This window comes from Rattus norvegicus, chromosome 6 (assembly GCF_021556685.1).
Source record: "Rattus norvegicus strain SHRSP/BbbUtx chromosome 6, alternate assembly SHRSP_T2T, whole genome shotgun sequence".
NCBI lineage: Eukaryota > Metazoa > Chordata > Mammalia > Rodentia > Muridae > Rattus > Rattus norvegicus.
In genome coordinates, this window is record NC_141539.1 from 123593210 (window position 1) to 123615559 (window position 22350).

Consider the following 22350-nt stretch of genomic DNA (forward strand, 5'->3'; position numbering starts at 1 on the left):
GGAGAAAGAGGAACACTCCTCCATTGTTGGTGGGACTGCAAACTGGTACAACCATTCTGGAAATCAGTCTGGAGGTTCCTCAGAAAATTGGACATTACACTACCTGAGGACCCAGCTATTCCTCTCTTGGGCATATACCCAAAAGATGCTCCAACATACAACAAAGACACATGCTCCACTATGTTCATAACAACCTTTTTTATAATAGCCAGAAGCTGGAAAGGACCCAGATGCCCTTCAACAGAGGAATAGATTCAAAAAATGTGGTACATCTACACAATGGAGTACTACTCAGCTATCAAAAACAATGACTTCATTTCATAGGCAAATGGAATGAATTAGAAAATATCCTGAGTGAGGTTATTCAATCACAGAAAAACATACTTGGCATGCACTCATTGATGAGTGGATATTAGCCAAAAAGCTCAAATTACCCAAGATGCAATCTACAGACCACAGGAAGCTCAAGAAGAAGAATGACCAAAATGCAGATGCTCCCACTCCTTCTTAAAAGGGGGAAAAATATTCATAGGAGGAGATATGGAAACAAAGTTTAGAGCAGTGACTCAGGGAATGGCCATTCAGAGCCTGCCCCACATGTGGCCCATATATATACAGCCACCAAAACTAGATAAGATTGATGAAGCTAAAAAATGCATCCGGAAAGGGACTGGATATAGATCTCTCCTGAGAGACATATCTAGAGCATGTCCAATACAGAGGTCAATGCTAGCAGCAAACCACCAAACTGAGAATAGGACCCCTTTGGGGGAATTAGAGGAAGGACTGAAAGAGCTGAAGGAGCTTGCAACCCCATAAAAACAATGCCAACCAACCAGAGTTTTCAGGGACAAACCACTACCGAAAGACTATACATGGACTGACCCAAGGCTCTAACTGCATATGTAGCAGAGAATAGCCTTGGGTAACCAGTGGAAGGGAAAGCCCTTGGTCTTGCCAAGGTTGGACCCCCCAGTGCAGGGGACTATGGGGGAGGGCAATAAGGGGGATGTATAGGGGAATACCTGTATTGGGGAGGGGGAGGTGAAGGAATGGGGGCTTATGGACAGGAAACCGGGAAGGGGAATAACCTTTGAAATGTAAGTAAAGAAATATATAATAAAAAATTAAAAAAACAAAACAAAAATAGCTATGCTGAAAGTAAACAGTACGCCCCCACACACAAAGCTTTATAAACTCAACCTGCTACTGTTAAGATTGACCTAACAATGATTCCCAAGGCAAGGCTGTATGAACAAAACCTAAGACTGATAACAGAACAAACGGAAAGACATATTAAGTACAGGCACTCAATGAGCAGCAGAAGCAACCCGTCTGGAATGGCTAAGAGCAGGTTCTCCCTTAAACTTTGCACTGAATACATCCTTGCCAATGCTTTCACCTACAGACTTCTGGCCCCTAACACTTTGAGTAAATAAACTTGTGTTATCTTAAAAGATAAAAAGATAGTACAGACCCTCCGTTCAGATGACAGTCTGAAAAAGAAAAAAAAAATAAAGAAAAGATAAACCAATAGTGAACCAAACACCTGTACTTTGGGAGGCCATATCACTGAGTAGGTAAGGATTAGTTACAAGGCAACCAGGGAAAACTGCAACTGTGCCTTCAGGGCTCTGTCTCCAGGTAGGCAGCACTAAAAACATGATAGGTCAAGGACTCATAAACAGTTTGTCTTGGCAACTGTATCTCTTGATGATCAAAATGTCCCCCTTTGTGATGACAAGCATTATTGAAGCTGAAGTATGTCTGTAGTCGTAGAAACTAGGGTACCAGGACACTTTCCCAACAGGCTGCCTCAAGATCTTAAAACAATTTGTTCTTCCATAAGACATAAGAATCACAATTGGCTAATCACACCTGTCCTCATAATGCTAATCCCAATCACCTTGTTCCCTCAGAAGAGAAACTGAAAGGGAAATGAAATAACTTTTCAAAACCAGAAGATGAGTGTCCTGTATCTCTGAAGCCCGCATGTCAACCCTTGAAGCAAAATGCTTTCCCTAAATATGTAAAAGTCAGGAAAGGGCAATCTAAATACTGCTACCACTGTGCTAGGTAACATGTTTTCCACACACGTTGAAAACTGGTGTGTAAATAAAACGTTCAACTATCTTCATCTATTCGATATTGTTCTAAACTGACTAACATATAATACAGTATAAAGATATTACTAATTGAATATTTTATAGATTTACCTGCTCTGGGGGCTGGAGAGATGGCAACTCCCAGTGACCTGCTTCTGGTTTCTATAGCTACCTGCACTCACCTAAACAAACATTCCCACCACCACCACACACACACCACACAAACACACACACACACAGTTAAAATAAACCTTTAAGAATGAACATGAATTTCTTGTTCTATGTTCTTAAGTGTCTTTAGAGTTCCATTGTGTAGCACTTGGCTAGCCTAGAACTGGCTAGTATACCAGTCTGTCTTCAAACTCAGAGGCAGATCCATCAGCCTCTGCCTCCTGAGTGTTGGTATCAAAGGCTTACTCCATCACACCAGCTTATAAAATTATTTTAATAACTTAAAATTGCGTAAACTAGGTAAAACTAGAAATTTCAATTTTTAAAGAAGCCTACACATGTAGAATTAATATTATAAAGATATCAAAAGGAGAGATTAAGGTTGTGTATGAAATATTGGCTATTTTAAATAAAAACCAGTACTGAGAATAAAGAGATTAGTACATAGTACACACACATGCATACATCCATTCATCCATACATAGATACATACATGTTGGGGTATATAAGAACATTTTATTATATTTTTAATGTTTCTGTAAGTCTAAAATTACACTTAAGGTTACAATTTAAAAGCAAAACCACTTCCCAGTCCCGAGATTTTTGAATCATCAAGAAATCTCTCTCAAGAACTCATCTTTTGAGAATTAACTGGTGTTTATTATGAAGACAGAATGGGAGAGGAGACAACTTAAAACTTTAACCAATAAGCCTGATGACCACCCCACCTCCCAGTCCCGCCGCCCCCCAACACACACACACACACACACACACACACACACACACACACACACACACACAGACACACACAGAGTTAGTGGATGAAGGTGGCCCTCTTTTAAAACAGGTCGCTCAGGCTTTACACAACCCTAAAGAGGAGGTGAAGTGTACTATTCACTACTCAAGAAGGTTCCCCAAACCCTGCCCTAGTGCCTAGTGGCCTATGTCTTCTGACTCAATGCCTCCACCAACTAACTCCCAGGGAAGGAAGAGAACAACTGAAGCATCCCGCTGAGGCTTCAAGGTCCCTCTTTGGCTTTTCCAGAGGCGACCTTTCCAGCGCGGCAAGGACAGCCCAGGTCGGCGATCCAGAACGAGTGTTCCCTCGAGCCCTGGCCACTTGACTGCAGCAGACACCTGTTCCTTCGAGACCTCTGGATCCCCATTCCAACCTAACTGCCAGCTCGGGTTCATCTCAAGCCCGCACGCGGATAGTGGCGTTTGCTCTCCCGGCAACGCCGCGGGGGCTTGTGGGAGGGGGCGGCCCCGGCGTTCCCTGCGTTCCTCCGCATTTCTGCCTCCCGCCAGTCCGCGCTCACCCCGCCGCCGCTGACTGCGCCGATGCCATCGAACTCCAGGCCCAGCCCGTCGGAGTCGTCTAGCTCGTAGGCGCCGCTGGGCGCCAGCATCGCGCACAACAACAAGGGCACCGCGACACGGCTCGCCGAGCCCGCGGCGGCGGTCATGACTTTTGCTTGGCGTTGCTGGGAAGCCTTAGGTCGGCTGTTAGCCATTGTGCGGGTCACGTGACTGTGGCACCCTGGGAGGCGGGCCCGATCGCCTCCCTGAGGAAAAAGAGCGGACGGCTGAGGAAGCTTTCGCCATTTTAAGTGAGGGCTCCGGGCTGCTTGCGCAGCCGCTGTAGTGTTGAGCAGGGAGAGGTTGAGGGAGTTTTGCCTTGTCACTTCTGTGTCAAAGAGGCGGGACCAGTCTCTGCGTGTAATTACTTAGTGACCACTCTTCCTACCTCACCTGATGGATCATCTTAATGAACGGGAAGTGAATGGTCAACAACTGTCAAAAGAAGAGGGCTGTGAGTGGTCCTACCCTAGTAGATCATTCTCTGTAGGAGACAGCAATGAGGACCTGGCTTGAAGCCCCAAACTAAGCCCCCAGTCAAGCTGTCAAGCTGTCACCTTGGTTGAGTCGCTTGGTTTTAGGACCCTGATTTTTTCCTAAACCACTGTGAGACAACAACAAGAAGTCAGGGAACTCCGGATAAAATAACATAAAAAGTAAGATAATAGGCACTCGGGTAATCTTAGTTGGGTGCACTTATTCTCTTAGCAAATGCTAGCTGACAGAGTTTCTGTTCAATTGAGTAGTGTGCTATATCCAGGTCTTTTAGCCTTAAAAGAGTTAATATAATTACCTGTCCAGAATGTTGCTAAAACATAGTATTTTGGATTAAGAGACTTTAAAAAACACACTAGGTCCAGGATACTTGGACCTTTATTGTGTTTCTTAAAGGACTGTGAAACTCGCTTATGAAAGATGCCCTGACTAAAATATAGGAAGTGGTAATGTTTGCCAACTCCTGTTACAGTAACCCTTACCTCCCTACTCACTTCTCCCTCCAGTTAAATACCCTAGCAGATGCATTCATCCTGCGCCTTGCAGACCACAAGATGGTAGCTACAAAAGCAGCCCCACCCCCAAAATTATACACAGACTTATCTCAAAACATCATATGAGACTTTATGATTAAAAAAGAAAGTCTCGATTGTACAAAGCTCAAGTGTGAAATCTATAGCTGACAACGTAATGTCACGATACGAGAAGATTGGACATGCCTGCTGGCACATTTTACAACATGACTGCTCCTGATCAGATTCAGCACACACGTCATTAACCTTTTGGGGGGGGAGGGTATTCATTTTCTTAGGGTGTGTCCCTGTGCCCTGCAACTTCAATCTGTGTGCTTCGTCCATCTAGTCTGTCAGAGCAGTTTAACTCTTAGGACTCAGAAGCTGACAAAGGTGAAATTATACTTCCTTGGAACAATCATAAGCTTCCTTCCACTGTCAGTAAACTGATCCAGGACAACCCTACATTGGTAGGAAAGTGTGAACTATCCTGGGAATTTGGATTCCCCTAATACTGGAGAAAATTGATGTCTGAAAAGCTGAAGAGAAATCAATCAATCAATCTCTCTGTCTCCCCCCCACACTCCCCTCTCTCTCTCTCTCTCTCTCTCTCTCTCTCTCTCTCTCTCTCTCTCTCTCTCTCTCTGAAAATTCTTTTAGTGGAAAGCATAGAATCAGTTGAGTCCCCACCCCAACCCCCAAGACACCAGAGTGGCAAGGACACAGGCCACAGGCACTGGCCCTGGGGCTTAAGGGAGCATAGGCCATTGCATAATTATCTTTGGAATAAGTCGTGCCATCCCTTAAAAACAAGCCTAAGTCTGTGTTTCAGGACTGTTGTCTTCAGTACTTTTCTCATTGCTGTAACAAAATATTTGATAAAAAAAAATACCTGATAAAGGGCTTAAAGACAGAAAGGCTTATCTTGACTTACAACTGAAAGGCTTCATCCTTCTTGGTGAGAGACTGATGCCAACAGTGCCCTGAGGCACCTGGCAGTGTTGCAACTCCAGTCAGGAAAGCCCAGAGAGGTGAATGCTGACACTCCTTCCTTCTTTTTGTTCCATCCAGGACACATGACATCTTCCCTCTTCAGATAAGCCTTTCAGGGAACACCTTCACAGATGCACCCAGAGGTGTGTTTTGTGGTGATTTTAAATTCAGTCAAGTGGATAATGAAGACCACCACAAACACAATTATGGGAAATTGTAGGAAGGGATAAAATCAAACCACTTGAAAATCCTGTAATCAGCCTATGATATCTCTAGGGTCTTTCTGGACGATACAGTATCTTCTTTGTGTGTGTGTGTGTGTGTGTGTGTGTGTGTGTGTGTGTGTGTGTGTGTGTGTGTGTTTTATATTCAAACATATTTAGGGATGTGCACGAGTCCTCAAAAAGGCCAGAACAGACACTCAGGTGTCTTGCTCTATCACTTTCTACATTATTCCCTTGAGACAGGATTTCTTACTGAACAGCAAGGTCCAGTAACCTTCCTCTGAAGCCCTGGGATAATGGTTGCCTGACACCTGTTATGCAGGGGCTGAAGACATGGACTCAGGTCCCTATGCTTGTGCAATAAATATTCTTACCTACTGAGTCATTTTCCCAACTCTTCCACCTTATGTTTTGAGGCAGGGTCTCTCACCAAACCTGGAACACATACCCGTCTCATGAAAACAGGAAGTTGAAGCCAACATCCAGCATATGCCTTCCTGTAGCATGCCATTCCAACTTTCTATTGGCAGACAGGTTAAAGATTTTGTGCATCGTGCAAACGATGCAGAATAGGAAATAGAAACCATTAACAAGACAAATGGTACCTCTCCTGGAAGCAGCACAGTTCATATATCAAAGCAAAGAGCTGTTGTCTCCAATTCGTAATCTATACTCAGGAAACAAATATTTCTGTTTAAGCAAAGTCATGTATGCAGACTGGAAAAGAAAATTCATCTGTATGTGAGATAAAGAGAAATCACAGTTATCAGAGAAGGAATTGTGTTCTTAGTTTCTCTTAAATGTATGGATTCAGGATCAATGGCATCAGACTAGAAGAGGAAGGTCTAGTGTTTCTAATGTATTCTTTTAAACCGTTTTAAATTGAATTAGAAGTGTTTCTGAGTAACCTATTTATGTTCCTCTAAACGTCTCCTTTTTGTAAATTAAGATAAGAGAAGAATCATAACCTTTTGAGAAAGATGAGCAGCCTTGCCTTTTAAGCCAAAGTGCTGACTAAGGTTCCTAACAGCCCATCCCATCTGTTCTGTCACATTGTATATGCACAAGCATTCTCTAAGCAGTGTCCAACTCATACACATATTCAGTATATAATTCTTGAACTTAAAAAAAAAATCACTGGTCACAAGAGAAGGTAAGACAAAACAATTACTAAAAGAGTTAGAAGCATTCCTTTGAGGTATCCCCAGAATGAGAAAGAATGTGAGGGCGTGCCTCTTTACAGACATCCTGTAGTGTCTCCTTGTAGGTCTGAGCTTTCGACTCTGGATAGAGTTGTTTCTGCCAGCAACTTATAAATCAACTTCTATCAAAAGAATATGTGATTGCGGGGCTGGTGCTATGGCTAAGCTAGGGTTAAGATCACTACATACAGAGGCAGGAGCACTAGTACTTTCCAAGTCTGGCATCAGCAAACGCCTTTAACTCTTCCTGTGCCTAGTCAGCCAACACCCTAGTCTGGCTGCCCCACCTCTGTCTACAGACATGCAGACCCACAAGTGTATGTGTGCACATGCTCACACAGACACATCCCTGCACATTACATAAAATATAAAATGTATTACATATGTTACACATACAAGACTCACTTGCACTCACAGACATATACACATAATTATATAATTAATAATATTGCAAATATATAATACTACATATATATATATATATACATAGTGCATGTTGTAATGTCATGTGCTGATCACTCTTTTGAGGGCTATGTGAATATTAACCTGACTGAATCTCCTATTGGTCAATTACAGGCATCAGTTTGGGGGGGGGGGTGCAGGACTCAAGTCCAAAGGGGCTAAGTGCCTTATCTATAATCTCTGCCTATTAGATTGGAGGAATATATATATATATATATATATATATATATATATATATATATATATATATATATATATATATATATAACACAGAATGGGAATCCGAAGGATTAAGAGCATTGACCTCTCCCAGATGACCCAGGTTCAATTCCCAGTACCCATATGGTAGGTTACAATCATCTATAACCCCAGTCTCAAGGTTACCCTCTTCTGGCCTCTATGGGCACTGGGCATGCAAAGTGGTACACAGACATAAATACACCTATATACATAAAATAAAATTTTAAAATAATGATAGAGTTCTGTTAACTCAGAGCCTTAGATAACAATGAAAGTGGTTCAGAGGAAAGAATCCAGCTTGTGGAATAAATTGTATGTTGTTTGCTGGGCTTCCCTTACGAGTACATGCATATAAAACCATGAATAACTGTGGTAACAGTATAGGCTCTTAAATCTCCAGACAACTTGGCCTCAAATCTCTCTCCTCCAATCTAATAGGCAGAGATTATAGATAAGGCACTTAGCCCCTTTGGACTTGAGTCCTGCACCCCCCCCCCAAACTGATGCCTGCAATTGACCGATAGGAGATTCAGTCAGGTTAATATTCACATAGCCCTCAAAAGAGTGATCAGCACATGACATTACAACATGCTACATAAATGATTTACAAGTTTAACAACTGTTTTGAATGTACCTTTTTTTTCTCACATTTCAGCAAATCCAGGGAAAATATATTTCTATTTTTGTATTGGTTTGGATTTATTAAAAAGTGTAGACTGGGAACACTTGTGTGTGTGTGTGTGTGTGTGTGTGTGTGTTCTTGTTTTAAGGCTTCTTATCTTTTTTTCTTCTTTTATGAGATCTTTGCTTATTGGGGAGGGGGTTTGCATACTCAGGACACTGTACACACATGGAGTTCAGAGGTTTTCTCCCACCACACGGCTTTCAGGGATAAGACTTAGGTCAGCAACCTTAATGATGGCACCTTTACTCACTGAGGCATTTCTCCAGCCCTTGCTTTACTTTGAGTTTTTGTTCTATAATAATCCAGACCTATCACCGCTTCCCAGTGCTAAGTGTGTTGGGAGGCAGAATTAGACTACCTAATTCTGAAGGAAGCAGAGTCTCCCTCTTCCTGCTTTCAGCGCAGGCTCTGACCGTAACCAGAACTCGCAGTCAGTTCCTTGAAGTTGTACTTTGACCTTGGAAGGGTGGCCAGATGTTTGAGGGTGGATCTATCACACTGGAATCCCAGAATGCCACAGAGATTCCAGCTAAAGTGTCCTCAAGGGTCCGGCACAGTAAGGTACTGCAGTGCTATCCTAACCTGACTGTCCAGATGGGGTGACCTGGTTTTCTGTTCATTCTCTCTAACCATTTTTATAAACCTCATCCTCAGAGCTCTGCATAGATCATAGACCATATCTGACTGCTTTCCACGTCACTTTTTGTGCCAGGTGACCACAGTTTCTGTTGTTTGCAGCAAAGAACGCTGGCTGAATGTAATCCTCAGTGAATGTAATCATGACAGCGAATTCTCTCACTGCGAAAATTGCCACCTCTCCCTGTAGTTCGTTAGTCAGTGATGTTTACTGCAAAGATTTGTTCAAGTAATAGAAAGCCAGGAGGTTTCAGTGCCATGCTTCAAAGGAAATACACTTAGTCTCCTTTCAACTGTCAATATCAACTGTTAGAGGGGAATTTTAGAGTCTACTGAGTTCCTAGAGCTGAAGAAAATGACAGTTTATGTTAATTACCCTCATTTTCTGTCACTGTAACCAAACAAGCAATAAGGCAAGAAGCAACTTGAGGGAGAAAGGGTTTATTTGTCTTAGAGTTGAAGTATAATTTATCACAACAGGGATAATAGGGCATCAGGTGTCATGGGCCTGGTCACCTTGTGTCCACAACCAGGAAACAGAGACAAAATGTGGGGACAGACTATAAAATAATCAAGGCCCATTTCACTGACTCTTGAGGGTTCCACAACCTTCCCCAAACAGCACGGCCAGTGGGGACGAAGTGTTCACACATAGGTTCTGCGAACATTTCATGTTCAAACCACAACACAGTACAACAGAGAGATTATTTCAATATACAGCACAATGCTGCCCAACAGAGAATGCCAAACACAGACAGCATTCGAACTATATATTAGGCACACTAATGACAAGACTGAATATTAGCCTTGGTAGTTTATTTTTACTTAACCCCAGATATTGCCCTCATCAACAACCTATATTATGCTCTTCATAACTTTCTAAGAGACCTTACTTTATGCATTTGTCACATCTGAATTTGGATATCAGCAGGATTTCCCCAAGCAAGTAGCCCAGAACCCCAGCCTTTCCATTCCTCTCAGCCGCCTCTTTCAAAACTAAACTCATAGCCTTTTCCACTCTCACTTTCTGCCAAGGACCCTTTCTCATTAGGCAACAAACACAACATGACTAATTACATGGACAAAAAAAGGAATAAAAATGAGAAAACATACCAGGGCGTCAGAACTTGATCCCACCCTGTTTGCTCGCTGCTTTTAATCTCAGAAATTGCACCAGACAAGTGATGCAGCTTTAAAAAAAAAAAAAGGAGAAAGGGGAGGAAAATGTCCTTCATCAGCAGAATAACTGCCTACACTGTCTGCCATATGGAGAAGCTGCAATCCAGAGAGTCTGCATTCATTTGCCCTGTTTCCCATTTTTAGCCCAAGCACGCTGCCTCTGACCACTGTTGAGGGCCTAGTGTGAGCTCAGAAGATCAGAAAAGACTGGCCAAGAATTCTGGCCCCATAGGGCCAATGTTCAAATAACTTTTTTATTGATTTGGCCTTTATATTATCAAAATGCCTCCATGTCTCTGGGCTCTGAAATTTCTCCAACTGTTCATTTAAATGCCACTGTAATTAAAATTCGGTGCCAGTGCAGTTTTAACAAGAGGCAGAATCCATGAAAGTTGGTGTCTCCTTATGTGAGGTGAGCAAGTTTTGCTCACTAACTTTTTATTCCTTCTTTAAGCAGAAGCAAAAGTTTGTATCTGCCGTGTTCTCTAACTACATCCTCTTTTTTCAAATGTTTGAAGAGTAAAGGGCATAGAGATTCCATATGGATGTGAAAATACTCTTTCTCTACAAACAGAAGTATGGTCTCCTTGGGTAAAATTAGATCTTGTGCAAATTGTGAACTACCCATGAAATAGAAACAATAGTTAGGCAAATGTGCAAAACCAAGCAAAAAAGAGATATGGGGATTATAGTCATAAGTAGATCGAAATTATTATTTCATTTTGGCAAATTTTTAATCCCCTCGTTTCTGTATGTGTGTGTATGCGCTTGATGTGTGCAGATTCATATGTATGTGTTCATGTGTGCAGATGCGTGTGTCAGCCTGAGGGCCACCTTGGGACTTGTTCCTCAGGCTTCATCATTCTTTTCTTTTAAATTAAAGACAAGTCTTTCTCTAACCCAGAGTTTGCCTGCCTCTACCTTCCCAGTACTGAGATCACGATCACATGCCACCATACTTGCTTTGTTTGACATTGCCCCTGAGGCTCGGACTTAGATCTTCATGGTTGCAAGGGAAACACTGCATTAAGTGAACCCCCACACCCCAACGCTGAAGCTTTAGGTCATTACTGCTTTTACATTTTACCTTAATTTTCCATCATCTCAATGACAATATATCCTGAAGTTTTCAACTACTACATGTTATTTACACATTCTTACTTCACAAATTCATTATTGTTACAATTCTTTCTTGTTATTATTGTTTGTTTTTGAGACAGTATGTACACAGAGTATCCTGGAACTCACTGGGTAGACCAGGCTGGCCTTGAACTCAGCGATCCAACTGCCCCTGCCTCCCAGATACTGAGATTAAAGGTGTGCCCCACCACAGCCCAGCGTATTCTTATGATTCCTGAAGACATTCTAAGAAAATTTCAAAAGCCTTTGCATCTCCCTTATACACCTCACTTAACTGCAGGAAGAAATGTCTCAGCTATGGCATCGCTTTTTTTTTTCAACTATAAACACAGACTTGGCATATCCTGAGTAGAGCCTAAAATTAAGTTAAAATTTTCCACTCTCGATTTCATACTTATAAAATAGCCTTGCCTTAATTTCTAATCAAAGTTTATTTGGATACAGTTTAAAGATGGTATCTCACTTTAGCTTTCTCAAAAGTAGAATGTTCTAGAAACTAATTTCACTTTGCATTAAACTACTTTACCTTGTTTAAAGTAGTTTTACCTTGTTAAAGTACAGCCATTAGTGTTTTAAAAGCATAATCTATAGCACTCCCGAACACATTTTCAAATTCCATGATTAGCTATTTGCCTGACCCAGTCCCATCAGCTGCTTTTAGCAATCACTGTTTCCTTTTCCCAGAGGATTACCAGAAGAGAAGATGATTCTGTAATCGAATACTATACATCTAATCCTATTAGTCCCCCAGGAGAGAAGTTCTCCCAGAGCTGTCTGTCTTGACCTGCTCAGATCCCCACATTAATCCCCAAACCCACTCTACCTCCTCTGCTTTATTCTCCATGAAACAACTCACCCCAAATCGGTCCACAGCGTCTTCTCCATCCTCACACCCAGATCACTCATCCTACCTCATTCATGCACATCTAGAAGTGTTTAAGCTTCTGTGGCATCCAGGGTGACAGCAAGTAGCCCTCTCTTACATGATGGTATGCTCATTCCCACGGAATAGTCAGAGCCTATGTAGATGCCCTCACAGTCGATCTAATAGGCAGGCGTAGTGACAGGATTAAGACATTAAGAAAAGCATCAAAATCAGAGGATGTAGAGATGAATCACCTGGGAAGAGTCCTTGATGTACAGTATGAGGACCTGAGCTGGGATCCTAGTGCCCAAATGTATGATCATAGCCCCAGCACAGTGGACAAGTAGAGACAGGAAGAGTTTGCTAGCTACCAGTCCAGTTCCGGCATCAGTAAGAGGCCCTATGAAAAGGCATAAGGCAGAGCAAGGTACACAGGACACTTTTCCTGGTTTCCAAAAGTGTGCACACATGCATACATCAGTCACACACATATGCATGAAAAAGGCATACAAGTATACATTTATAATTAAGACACAAAGAGAATGGATTATGAAAATCATAGGACAATACATGACCCAAACATCATTTCAAGTACAGAAGGATCCTTTTGTTTGAACTCAGATAAAGTAAGCCTTCTCATTAAAAGGCTGCTTCCTCATTGGCTTATGACAAAATACGAGCGCAATTTCCTGTCCCCACAACACTACTGGTTTCTCTTCTTGATACAAGCAGAGTTGCCACCCTCCTCAGACAAGAGAAGCATCACTCCAGAAACGGGTGAGTATGAGATTAAAAACTAGAACACGATTTCAAAGTAGATAGCGTACTTTTAGTATCTAGTGTACTTTTGGCAGAATGATCAAGAAGGTACTATGCATCTGCTTTGGGATTTGTGAGTGTAACAAGACCAAGCTTTGTGTGAGAGATGCGAATGAGGAAGACACATGGTTTCTTCTTCTTTGAGTAGTAGGACCAGGGATGTCAGAACTCAAACTTAGAAGTGGTTAGGTGATGATATGGGGTTAGCCAAGGGGACGCTGTGTGCCCAGCTCTCTCCTCAGGATGCAGTATTGGCAAACTGATGGTTTAGGAAGAATCTCTGCCAACCTGGGCAGGAGAGCTACCTGCTGTTACCTCCCCACCGGTGCAGGAGTCTGGGAATCGCTTTTACATTCATCAGAACTCGTGTGAGGTTAGAAAATTATGTTTCTGGTGTCATTTAGCATCCGCGGTAACTACTTGTTAATAAATAACAGTCATAGTAGCGGAGACTTGTGGAGACTCAAAAGGCAGCAAGCATGTTTTAGGTGAAAGTGTCTCTGTAATGCTGTGTGCAAGCAATTTGCCTTTAGCTATTGTCATCAATAATTTATATTACTTTTAGAGCCACACTATAGATTGCCTTTATTTTTTTTTTATAAAACTCAACCTTGGATCATTCATATTTTCAGTGAGGGTGGCAAAATTTCTCAAAATTTCACTAAAGCATCCTAAATAATATTTGGAAGGATACAGGAATAATGTGTTTTGTATATTTTTTTAAATGCATTTCCACCGACTCAACAAGAGCTATCTGACATGCTGGCTTGGTATCGCACTTGACGACAGTCAAGGATGACTTCCTTTTAGGAAATCTGTGGGGCGGTAGAAGGGAAAGCACTACATCGCTGACGTTAACATATGGTATAGACTTTCCCTGTGCTTGGCTCTGGGCCCCACAGGCCACCTCATCTAACTCTCAGAGCAACCCTGTGCCCTGAGCACTAACTTACATGAGAGGAAACAAACTTAGAAGAACCACAGATTCCCCCCAAGAACTTTGAGAACCTTTCCACAAGCGACCACAAGCACATATTATACTGCCTCTGTTGCTCAACAGACAAGATGCTATCTGGTTCATCAAGCCACCCTGGCTGGTGGCTGCTCTCGGCAAGGGAGGAAGTGCTAAAGAAATGTATTCCGTTCAGAACTGTAAAACCTCACTAAAATAATTCTCTCTGTCTTCGCTTTTGTAGAAACAAACATACACTCGCTTAATAACACAAAAAGGAAGACAGCAGTGCCTGCCCTTCCTTTCTTGGTCCTGTCTCAAGAGAGGAGACCTTTTTGACTTGGGTGTTTTCCCTCGGGTGCATGAGCCTACCCAAGGGTGTGATGCTGACATTCTTTAGAGCCCCCCTCCTTAGCAGCTCACCCAGGTCCTTCCCTTCTTGTGGTTCAGATTATAGAGTTTCATTTTCTGTCTTCACCAAGAACCTTTAAAAAAGGTTTCTTCAAGAACCGAAGAGGCAATTTGCTGAGTGTTAGTCACCTGTAAATGCTAGGTTTCACTCTGTTTCTTGAAATCTGGTAATAGGATGACAGCCATTTTCTTGGTATACAGTAATGTGAATACTCTGTCATCTGGTTTCAGTGGTTGCCGTCGATAAGCCCCTTGTCAGTCAGAAATGTGCCTTTTGTACCTAATCCATCTTTCTTTCTCTGGCACTCCCCCACCCCCACCCCTACCCCCTTAGTTTCTGGTCTCTGCCTTTTGATCACAGTGTATCTAGCTACAGAACTTTCACTTTGTCACATCTGACACTAGGCTTCATAATGCAGGGGGATTCATGTCCCCCGTAAGTTCTGGAAATCAGTCGGCCGTCGTATTTGTGCCCATTGCTTTTCACCGACCTCCCTGCCTTCCCTTACGGGACTCGAGTTACACGTGGACTTCACTGATCTTCCTTTCTCCCCTTGTGGGGCTCCAGTCACACGTGTGCTCATCTTCTTGGTTTACTCACTGTGTATCTTTCCTGTGTCTCTTTTTCCTTTACACAGATAACTTTTTTTTTCTGATTTCTTTAGTTTCCTGTACTGCTTCTCTTCTGAGGAATTTTTACTATGACATTTTACTCAACAAAGTCTACACTAATTTTTAGAGAAATTTTTCAGTTTTGACATTCTCTCCTCACTCCTTGCTCTCCTTTTCCTGAGACATGCTCTCATTCCATAGCACAGGCTGCTTGTCAGTCCATGGTGCTTCCCTAAGCCACGGCTCCCCAGACACTGGGATTACAGGCAGCAGCTATCACACACAGCTAATTCTCTTTCTCTTCGTTGATCATGTGATCCCATCTTTATTTCTTTAAACTGATTAGATACACATGGTCTGTGTATCCCTTTATCTCTAAAGCTTTTGTGCACCTAGTTCTCTTAGAGTCCCCCACCTCCCCAAACACCCCCCATCTCGGGTATTTTTTTAAAAAATCTTTATTAAATGATTTTATTTATTTACATTCTGAAAGTTGCCCCCCCTTCCCGGTCCCTCCTCCCTTCGTTCTTCACTCCATCCTTCCTCCCACCTCTGAGAAAGTGCTTCCCCACCATCCACCCACCCGCACCTCACCCCCACCTCTTCCCTGGGCATCTAATTTCCACAGAATTAAGCTCATTCTCTCCCACTGAGGCTATACAAGTCAGTCCTCTGCTATTCCCATGCCTGGGGCCTGTGAACCAGCCTATGTATGCTCCTTGGTTTTTGGCTTAACCTCTGGGAGCTCTGAGGGGTCCAGGTTAGTTGACACTGTGGTTCTTCCTATGGGATCACATTCCCTTCAGCTCCTTCAATTCTTCCTCTAACTCTTCCATATCGGTCTCTGACCTCAATCCAATGGTTGACTGTAAGTGTCTGCATTTGCCTCAGTCAGTGGCTGGTAGAGCCTCTCCGAGGACAGCCATGAGAGGCTCCTGTCTTCACGCACTACATGGCCTCAGTAATGTTAGGACTTATTGTGCACACATGGGATGGGTCCCAAGTTAGGCCAGTCACTGGTGAGTCTTTCTTTCAGTCTCTATTTTTGTCCTGGCATTTCCTATAGAGAGGGACAATTCTGGGTTAAAAATTTTGAAGATGGGTGGATGACCTCCTGCCTCAACTGGGGGCCATGAGTCCTGGTAACCTCTCATATCTCAGGTCTCTGGGACTTTCCTTGGCCCCTAACTCTTACTGCTGCATATTTCAATTCATTCTCCTGGCCCCCTAGATGACCATTCCTGATCCTGCCCCTCCTTTTCTCCTCCCCCCGCCCCTCTCCCACCCAGTTTCCTCCCTCCTCCTGCCTCCTGTGATTATTTTGTTCCCCTTCTAAATGGGTTTCAGGTATCAACACTTGGGCCTTCCTTCTTGCTACACTTCCTACAGTCTGTGAGTTAGACCATGGCTATCTGACATCCACTCATCAGTGAGTACATACCATGTATGTCATTCTGGGTGCAGGTTACCTCACTCAGGATGATATTTTCTAGTTCCATCCATTTGCCTGTGAAATCCATGATGTAATCATAGTTCTCAGGGCTTTTATCTCTTGGGCTCTCTGAAGCCCAGGCTGAGGAAGCGTCTCTTTATGAGAAAATTCTGCATTCATTTCTTCTAGATGCCTAAAACTCACTTTTCATTTAATAATCTTTCCATGACTGTTTAAATTATTTTTTATTGATTTTGTTGATTCTCATGTAAGAAAAAAGAAGCAAATTGTACTTCTTAGGAAAGCTTACATGTCAAACACGTTGTCAAGCCTCAGTCACTGTGGCCTGTTAATTACACCATTCACCGTCCTAAGCTTACCGCATAATCGGTTTTTACAAACTGAACCTGTTCAAACGGAGTCTACGGCTTGATACTTGTTGCATGTGTCCAGTCAACCAGCACCCACATTAAGAAACAGAGTTCTGCTGAGTATCGCAAGTCCCCCTCCCACCTTCTTTCAGTGAAACCTGACCCGGTCAAAGGTAATCACTCTTCTGACTCAGCATAAACTGTGGCTGGCTTTTATCCAATAGTATGCTCTCTATTGTGTTGGTCTTGTCAGTCAACATTGTGTTATTAGTCATCAACTCTATTATTTCATTTAGACCAAAATGAAAGCATTGAGATAGAGATGATGATGATGATGATGATGATGACGACGACGACGACGACGACGATATACCATGTGTGCTATGCATTCTACTGCTAATGGGCATTCTAGTTGGTGTGTTTTGCAAGCAGTGCTACTGTAAACCTTCTGATCTTAGTGCCTGCTGCTTAGCAAATGCTCATCTAGCAGCAAAATCACCAAATCATGTTACATGTGTACATTTTCCAGCCTAGTGTACGTATGGGTTCGGGTACTCTACATCACCACCAAACTTGGTATTTTCCGCCTTTCAGTTTATTCTAGCGAGTGTGTTAGTGGTGTCTCATTGAGGTTTCAGTTCATATTTCCATGGTGGGTGATGAAAATGAACCATGTAAGTAGTTCACATGAACCAAACTAATGGCGTGAATTCAGATCCTTTCATCCTTTCTACGTGAACATCTGCTAAACTCTATGAACACTCAGGGAAAGTTTTTTTTTTTAATGTAGCTCTTTGCATAAAAACAGAGCAAAGTAAGGAACTTGCCAGCTTCTCTTTTTTGTCTGTGAACGTCTCTGGCACTTGTTAATTTCTCTTCTGGTGTGCCCTCACCCAGAAGCTACAGCCTCCTAGGGTGTGGTGGCAGGAGAGAGCCTTCTGCCTTCCTGGTGTAAATTCTGGGCCTCGTTTCTCCGATCCAGAAGCCCTGGCTGTCCTCCCACCCACGTCTAACTCAAGCATATCTGTAGTGCCTTGCTCACCTCCCCCTCCTCAGCTCTGATTTCTCTGATTTCTGTTTTCTTTTCTTTTCTTTTTTTTTCTGGGGCTGGGGACTGAACCCAGGACCTTGTGCTTCCTAGGTAAGCGCTCTACCACTGAGCCAAATCCCCAACCCCTGATTTCTGTTTTCCATCGCAAATATTTTGCTATTGCTTTAACAGTCTGCTTTGCAGGTTTTATTCCTATCTTTAAGTGTGATGCGAACCAGACCATTTGGGAGTTTTACTTTTCCTCTTGAAGAGTGAGATGCGTCCCACGCGTGACTTTTCCCAGAATCATGCCTTGTGATAGAAAACTCATTTGTGCTCTGAACTCATCTCCACTTGGAAAGAGAGTGACGTCCAACGCGCAGCTTCCCGTAAAGGTCCCATCATGTAAACCATCAAAACAAGGCCCCACTTGCAAAGGGATTGGGAGCCCTTTTCTAGGACAGTGCCATTTTATAAAGGAATGAACCTCAGAGCCAGCCAGCTCTAAGGATAGAAGTTGATAATCACAACATCTTCAGAGAATAGAGGTGGCTCTGGGTCCCCATTTGTGGGATGTAAGTGAGACACAGTGAGCTACATTTCATAAGAAACAAAAGACACATAGAAGAGGGAGGACTGCCTGTGCATTAGTACTCAACAAATTATATTCACTCTACTTAATAATGTTATGAAAATATTCTCTTAACAATGTGACATTTGAAATGCCTTATACTGATATTGTATGTTAAGTTGAAACTTAAATTGTATAGCCATGTACTTTACCCTCCAAAGCAACAGAATAAAGTAGTATTTTCCCATCACAACCAAATAATTAAACTTTCTATTTTTTTAGCCACCAAAATAGCTTTAACAGTTTAAAAAACTTTGGTAATGGTTATTAGGCATCGTCTGGTGGGAAATACCATTCTCTATGAGCTAGCATCTTTTGAGCAATTCTTATTTGAAATAAAAAAAAATCTCTGATTTTATTTGCTAAAGTTCATTGGTTTAGTTAAATGGTGTTTGTAATTTGAAATTTTTTTATTTTCAATAAATGAAAGGAAACAACAGCTTTAAAGTCATGATTGGAATGGGGTTGTATACCTTACACATATCTAACCAATTCTAGTTTCCCTTTCATTGCAGAATCAGGACACTTTTAAAAGAACGCCCGGTGGTATGAAAATAAAACCAGGGTGTTCACAGCTTCACCAATCTCCAATCTCCTGTAAGATTCAAAAGAACAGATGAGAGGCTAAAATCCCATGATTCTAAACATGAAGACTTCTGATGGTTAAATCTAATTAACTGCTTTAAATCACCGCCAGGAGCTTGGATCCTGACTTCTGGCAGTAATAGTCTGTGTAAAACTTCGATCTATAATCACTCTCTCAATGCCTGGATGCACTAATCAGAAACATAAGACACTGAGAGAAAACCCTGAGAGAAAGAGACTTTAACATTGACAATTTACAAGGCGAGAGTCCTTTCCCCATTTACAGCCTAAGAAGTAATGTAATAGCCACTGTAAAGAAAAAATGACGATGAACAGCACATGTGTTGAAGAACAGCATGACCTGGACCACTATTTGTTCCCAGTGGTCTACATATTTGTGTTTATAGTCAGCGTCCCAGCCAACATCGGCTCTTTATGTGTATCTTTTCTGCAAGCGAAGAAGGAAAATGAACTAGGAGTTTACCTCTTCAGTCTGTCACTGTCAGATCTGCTGTATGCGTTGACGCTGCCTCTCTGGATAAACTACACTTGGAATAAAGACAACTGGACGCTCTCTCCCACCTTGTGCAAAGGAAGCGTTTTCTTCACCTACCTGAACTTTTACAGCAGCACGGCCTTCCTCACTTGCATTGCCTTGGACCGCTATTTAGCAGTCGTCTACCCTCTAAGGTTTTCTTTTCTAAGAACAAGAAGATTTGCATTTATCACCAGCCTGTCTATCTGGATATTGGAATCCGTCTTTAACTCCATCCTTCTGTGGGAAGACGAAACAAGTGTCGAATACTGTGATGCAGAGAAATCTAATTTCACTCTCTGCTATGACAAATACCCTCTGGAGAAGTGGCAGATAAACCTTAACCTGTTCAGGACTTTCCTGGGCTACGCAATACCCTTGGTCACCATCATGATCTGCAACCATAAAGTCTACCGCGCCGTGAAGCACAACCAAGCTACGGAAAACAACGAAAGGAGACGGATCATAAAGCTGCTTGCCAGCATCACGCTGACTTTCATCTTATGCTTTACCCCTTTCCACGTGATGGTGCTCATCCGCTGCATTTTAGAGCGCAACGTGAACTTCAATAACAAGACTGGAAAGCAGACATTTACGGTGTACAGAATCACAGTGGCCCTGACGAGTCTAAACTGTGTCGCCGATCCAATTCTCTACTGTTTCGTGACGGAAACCGGGAGATCCGATATGTGGAACATATTAAAAGTGTGTGCTAGGAAGCGCAATAGATCCCGAGGACAAAAAAGAGACATACTTTCTGTGTCCACAAGAGATACCATAGAACTGGAGATTATAGAATAAAAAGTAGAGGCCGGTTAAGTTACATGATATTATCTAATAAAAATTATACTTTGGAAAAGAAATCCGGCATAGGGCAATCAAGTGCGAATACTTTAGTCTACCCCCGTGGAGATATTTTGAAGGTGCATTGTACGACTCCTGTCCTGACTTTATTAAGTAAGGTACAAAAATGTATTCTTTTGTATGTATTCTAATGATCAGACATCATCATTTCAGTACCAGGTCTCTTTGTCTCTGTGCTATAACCTCCAAGAAGCATGTAGGATGGTACATCGGGGGCCATTCTATCTGATGGTTAGGATTCCTTTCGTTGTTGCTGTCTTCGGATTTTCAGTTTTATCATCTGTATAAACCTGTCTTCAACAAGGTAACTGCTAAAGACTCCTAACCACATTCATTAACAAATATTTGAAGCCATTCCATGAACTGGGATTTTCCATTGAGTACTTACTTGGGTTATAAAAGAAATGTTCTCATGAACTTTGATGTTTACATACATTTGGAGATCTAGTCACCACATCACATAAAGTAAAAGTAAATGGCTTTTTTATTTTGGTCTTAATTTCTTTACATTTATAGTTGAATATATGATCATTGAACCTAATGGAGGTTTTCATCCAGACAAGCACATATGTATAGGCAATCTTACACCCAGGCCTCCTTTTTTACTCATACTATGTAAAAGCAAATCTTGATATATCTTTCAAATCTTCATTGTGAAATTGTCCCTGCCTAGTTTTGGGTAGGCACCGGGTAGGCATTTCTTTTAACCAAAGAATATTTGGAGGTTTTTCTACCCTGCTTTCTCCTTGACTCCTTCTTTCTTCCCTTTTTCTATGTATTCTTTCTCATTGTGCAAAAAATGATCAGCTAGCAAGTGTCTTGATGTCTACTTGGTCCCTTTCATTGTGAAACAAAAGCTTGACCATCACAAGGACTGGTATGTTTGCAGCAGGATATGCGTGTGTGCATTTATGACAGTACTTTTCCATTGGTCTTCCATGATGCATGCACACTGTGAAAGGCTATGATGCTATCTATCCATGCACCGCATTTTTCAGTCAAAATGCTTTCATAAAGTCAATACATCCTGTGTGCGCTCAGAGACACATATATACTTAAAAGCTAAACATAAAATGTTAAAAATAAAGAGTAGCAAAAATCATTTGATTACTTTTAAATGTTATTGGTAACCTGTCAGAATACACATAAAGATTTTTTTAAATCCCAGCAATATTTTGCCCACTCAGATGTAGATTCAGTGACTTGACAGTCACTTGGATTCAGTCCTTGAACCCAGAATGCTAACTTGATTTCCAGACTCAACTTTTGTCTTTTATGGCACTTTAAAAATACTTTAAAATTTTTCTGTCTTTCTTTATGCATGAGAAATTAGTGCAGTTGTTGGGTTTATTCGAACGAGAGCCATATCACTAATATATATCTTTAGAAATAGAAATAATATAGACAGTAATTATACTATATTATTCCCTGTTATAAGAGAGATGGCTCAATGGTTAAGAGGACTGATTGCTCTTCCAGAGGTCCTGAGTTCAATTCCCAGCAACCACACAGTGGCTCACAACCATCTGTAATGGGGTCTGATGCCCTCCTCTAGTGTGTCTGAGGATGGCTACAGTGTACTCATGTATACTTATCTGTTATAGAGACTTGCTTAGAACTTTTCTTTAGTTACTGAAAGAGACATGACAGACACAAACTTCCACAACCATTGACGACAATATTATAATTAGATAAGTAACACTAAAACATTGGTTGAAAATTCTGTAGAATTAATTTCTCTAAAGCCAGGCTGCCAGAGCCTTCTAGCAACCTGCATTTTCTCTCAGAGCAGGGGCAGTGTTGGGATAGTCAGAAGGTACTCTTATGATGAGTACTCTAG

At 42.0% G+C, this 22350-nt stretch overlaps 2 protein-coding genes across 5 annotated transcripts in view; one reads left to right on the plus strand and one right to left on the minus strand.

The window, feature by feature from the left end:
• Nucleotides 1-10247, minus strand: part of Galc (galactosylceramidase) — a 69362-nt gene extending 59115 nt beyond the window's left edge. Inside the window, exon 1 of one of the 4 annotated variants that reach the window (XM_087553367.1) lies at nt 10198-10247. Coding sequence is in view for 1 of the 4 variants with exons in the window: in NM_001005888.1 (NP_001005888.1) it covers nt 3596-3742 (147 nt within the window). In the remaining 3 variants the exon portion in view is untranslated. Of the gene's footprint in view, nt 1-1549; nt 1673-2216; nt 3811-10197 lie in introns of those variants that run through there. The other 3 variants (XM_087553368.1, XM_087553369.1, NM_001005888.1) reach the window with 3 other exon arrangements.
• Nucleotides 10248-12998: 2751 nt separating this feature from the next.
• Gpr65 (G-protein coupled receptor 65) lies at nt 12999-21006 on the plus strand. Its single transcript, NM_001106751.3, has 2 exons — nt 12999-13045; nt 19042-21006. The coding sequence occupies exon 2, from the start codon at nt 19434-19436 to the stop codon at nt 20445-20447; it is 1014 nt and encodes a 337-aa protein (NP_001100221.1). The 5' UTR covers nt 12999-13045; nt 19042-19433; the 3' UTR covers nt 20448-21006.
• Nucleotides 21007-22350: the final 1344 nt, after the last annotated feature.

Excerpts from the sequence above, each read along its gene's own strand:
- Gpr65 (NM_001106751.3), top strand. The coding sequence starts at position 19,434 with ATGACGATGAACAGCACATGTGTTGAAGAACAGCATGACCTGGACCAC.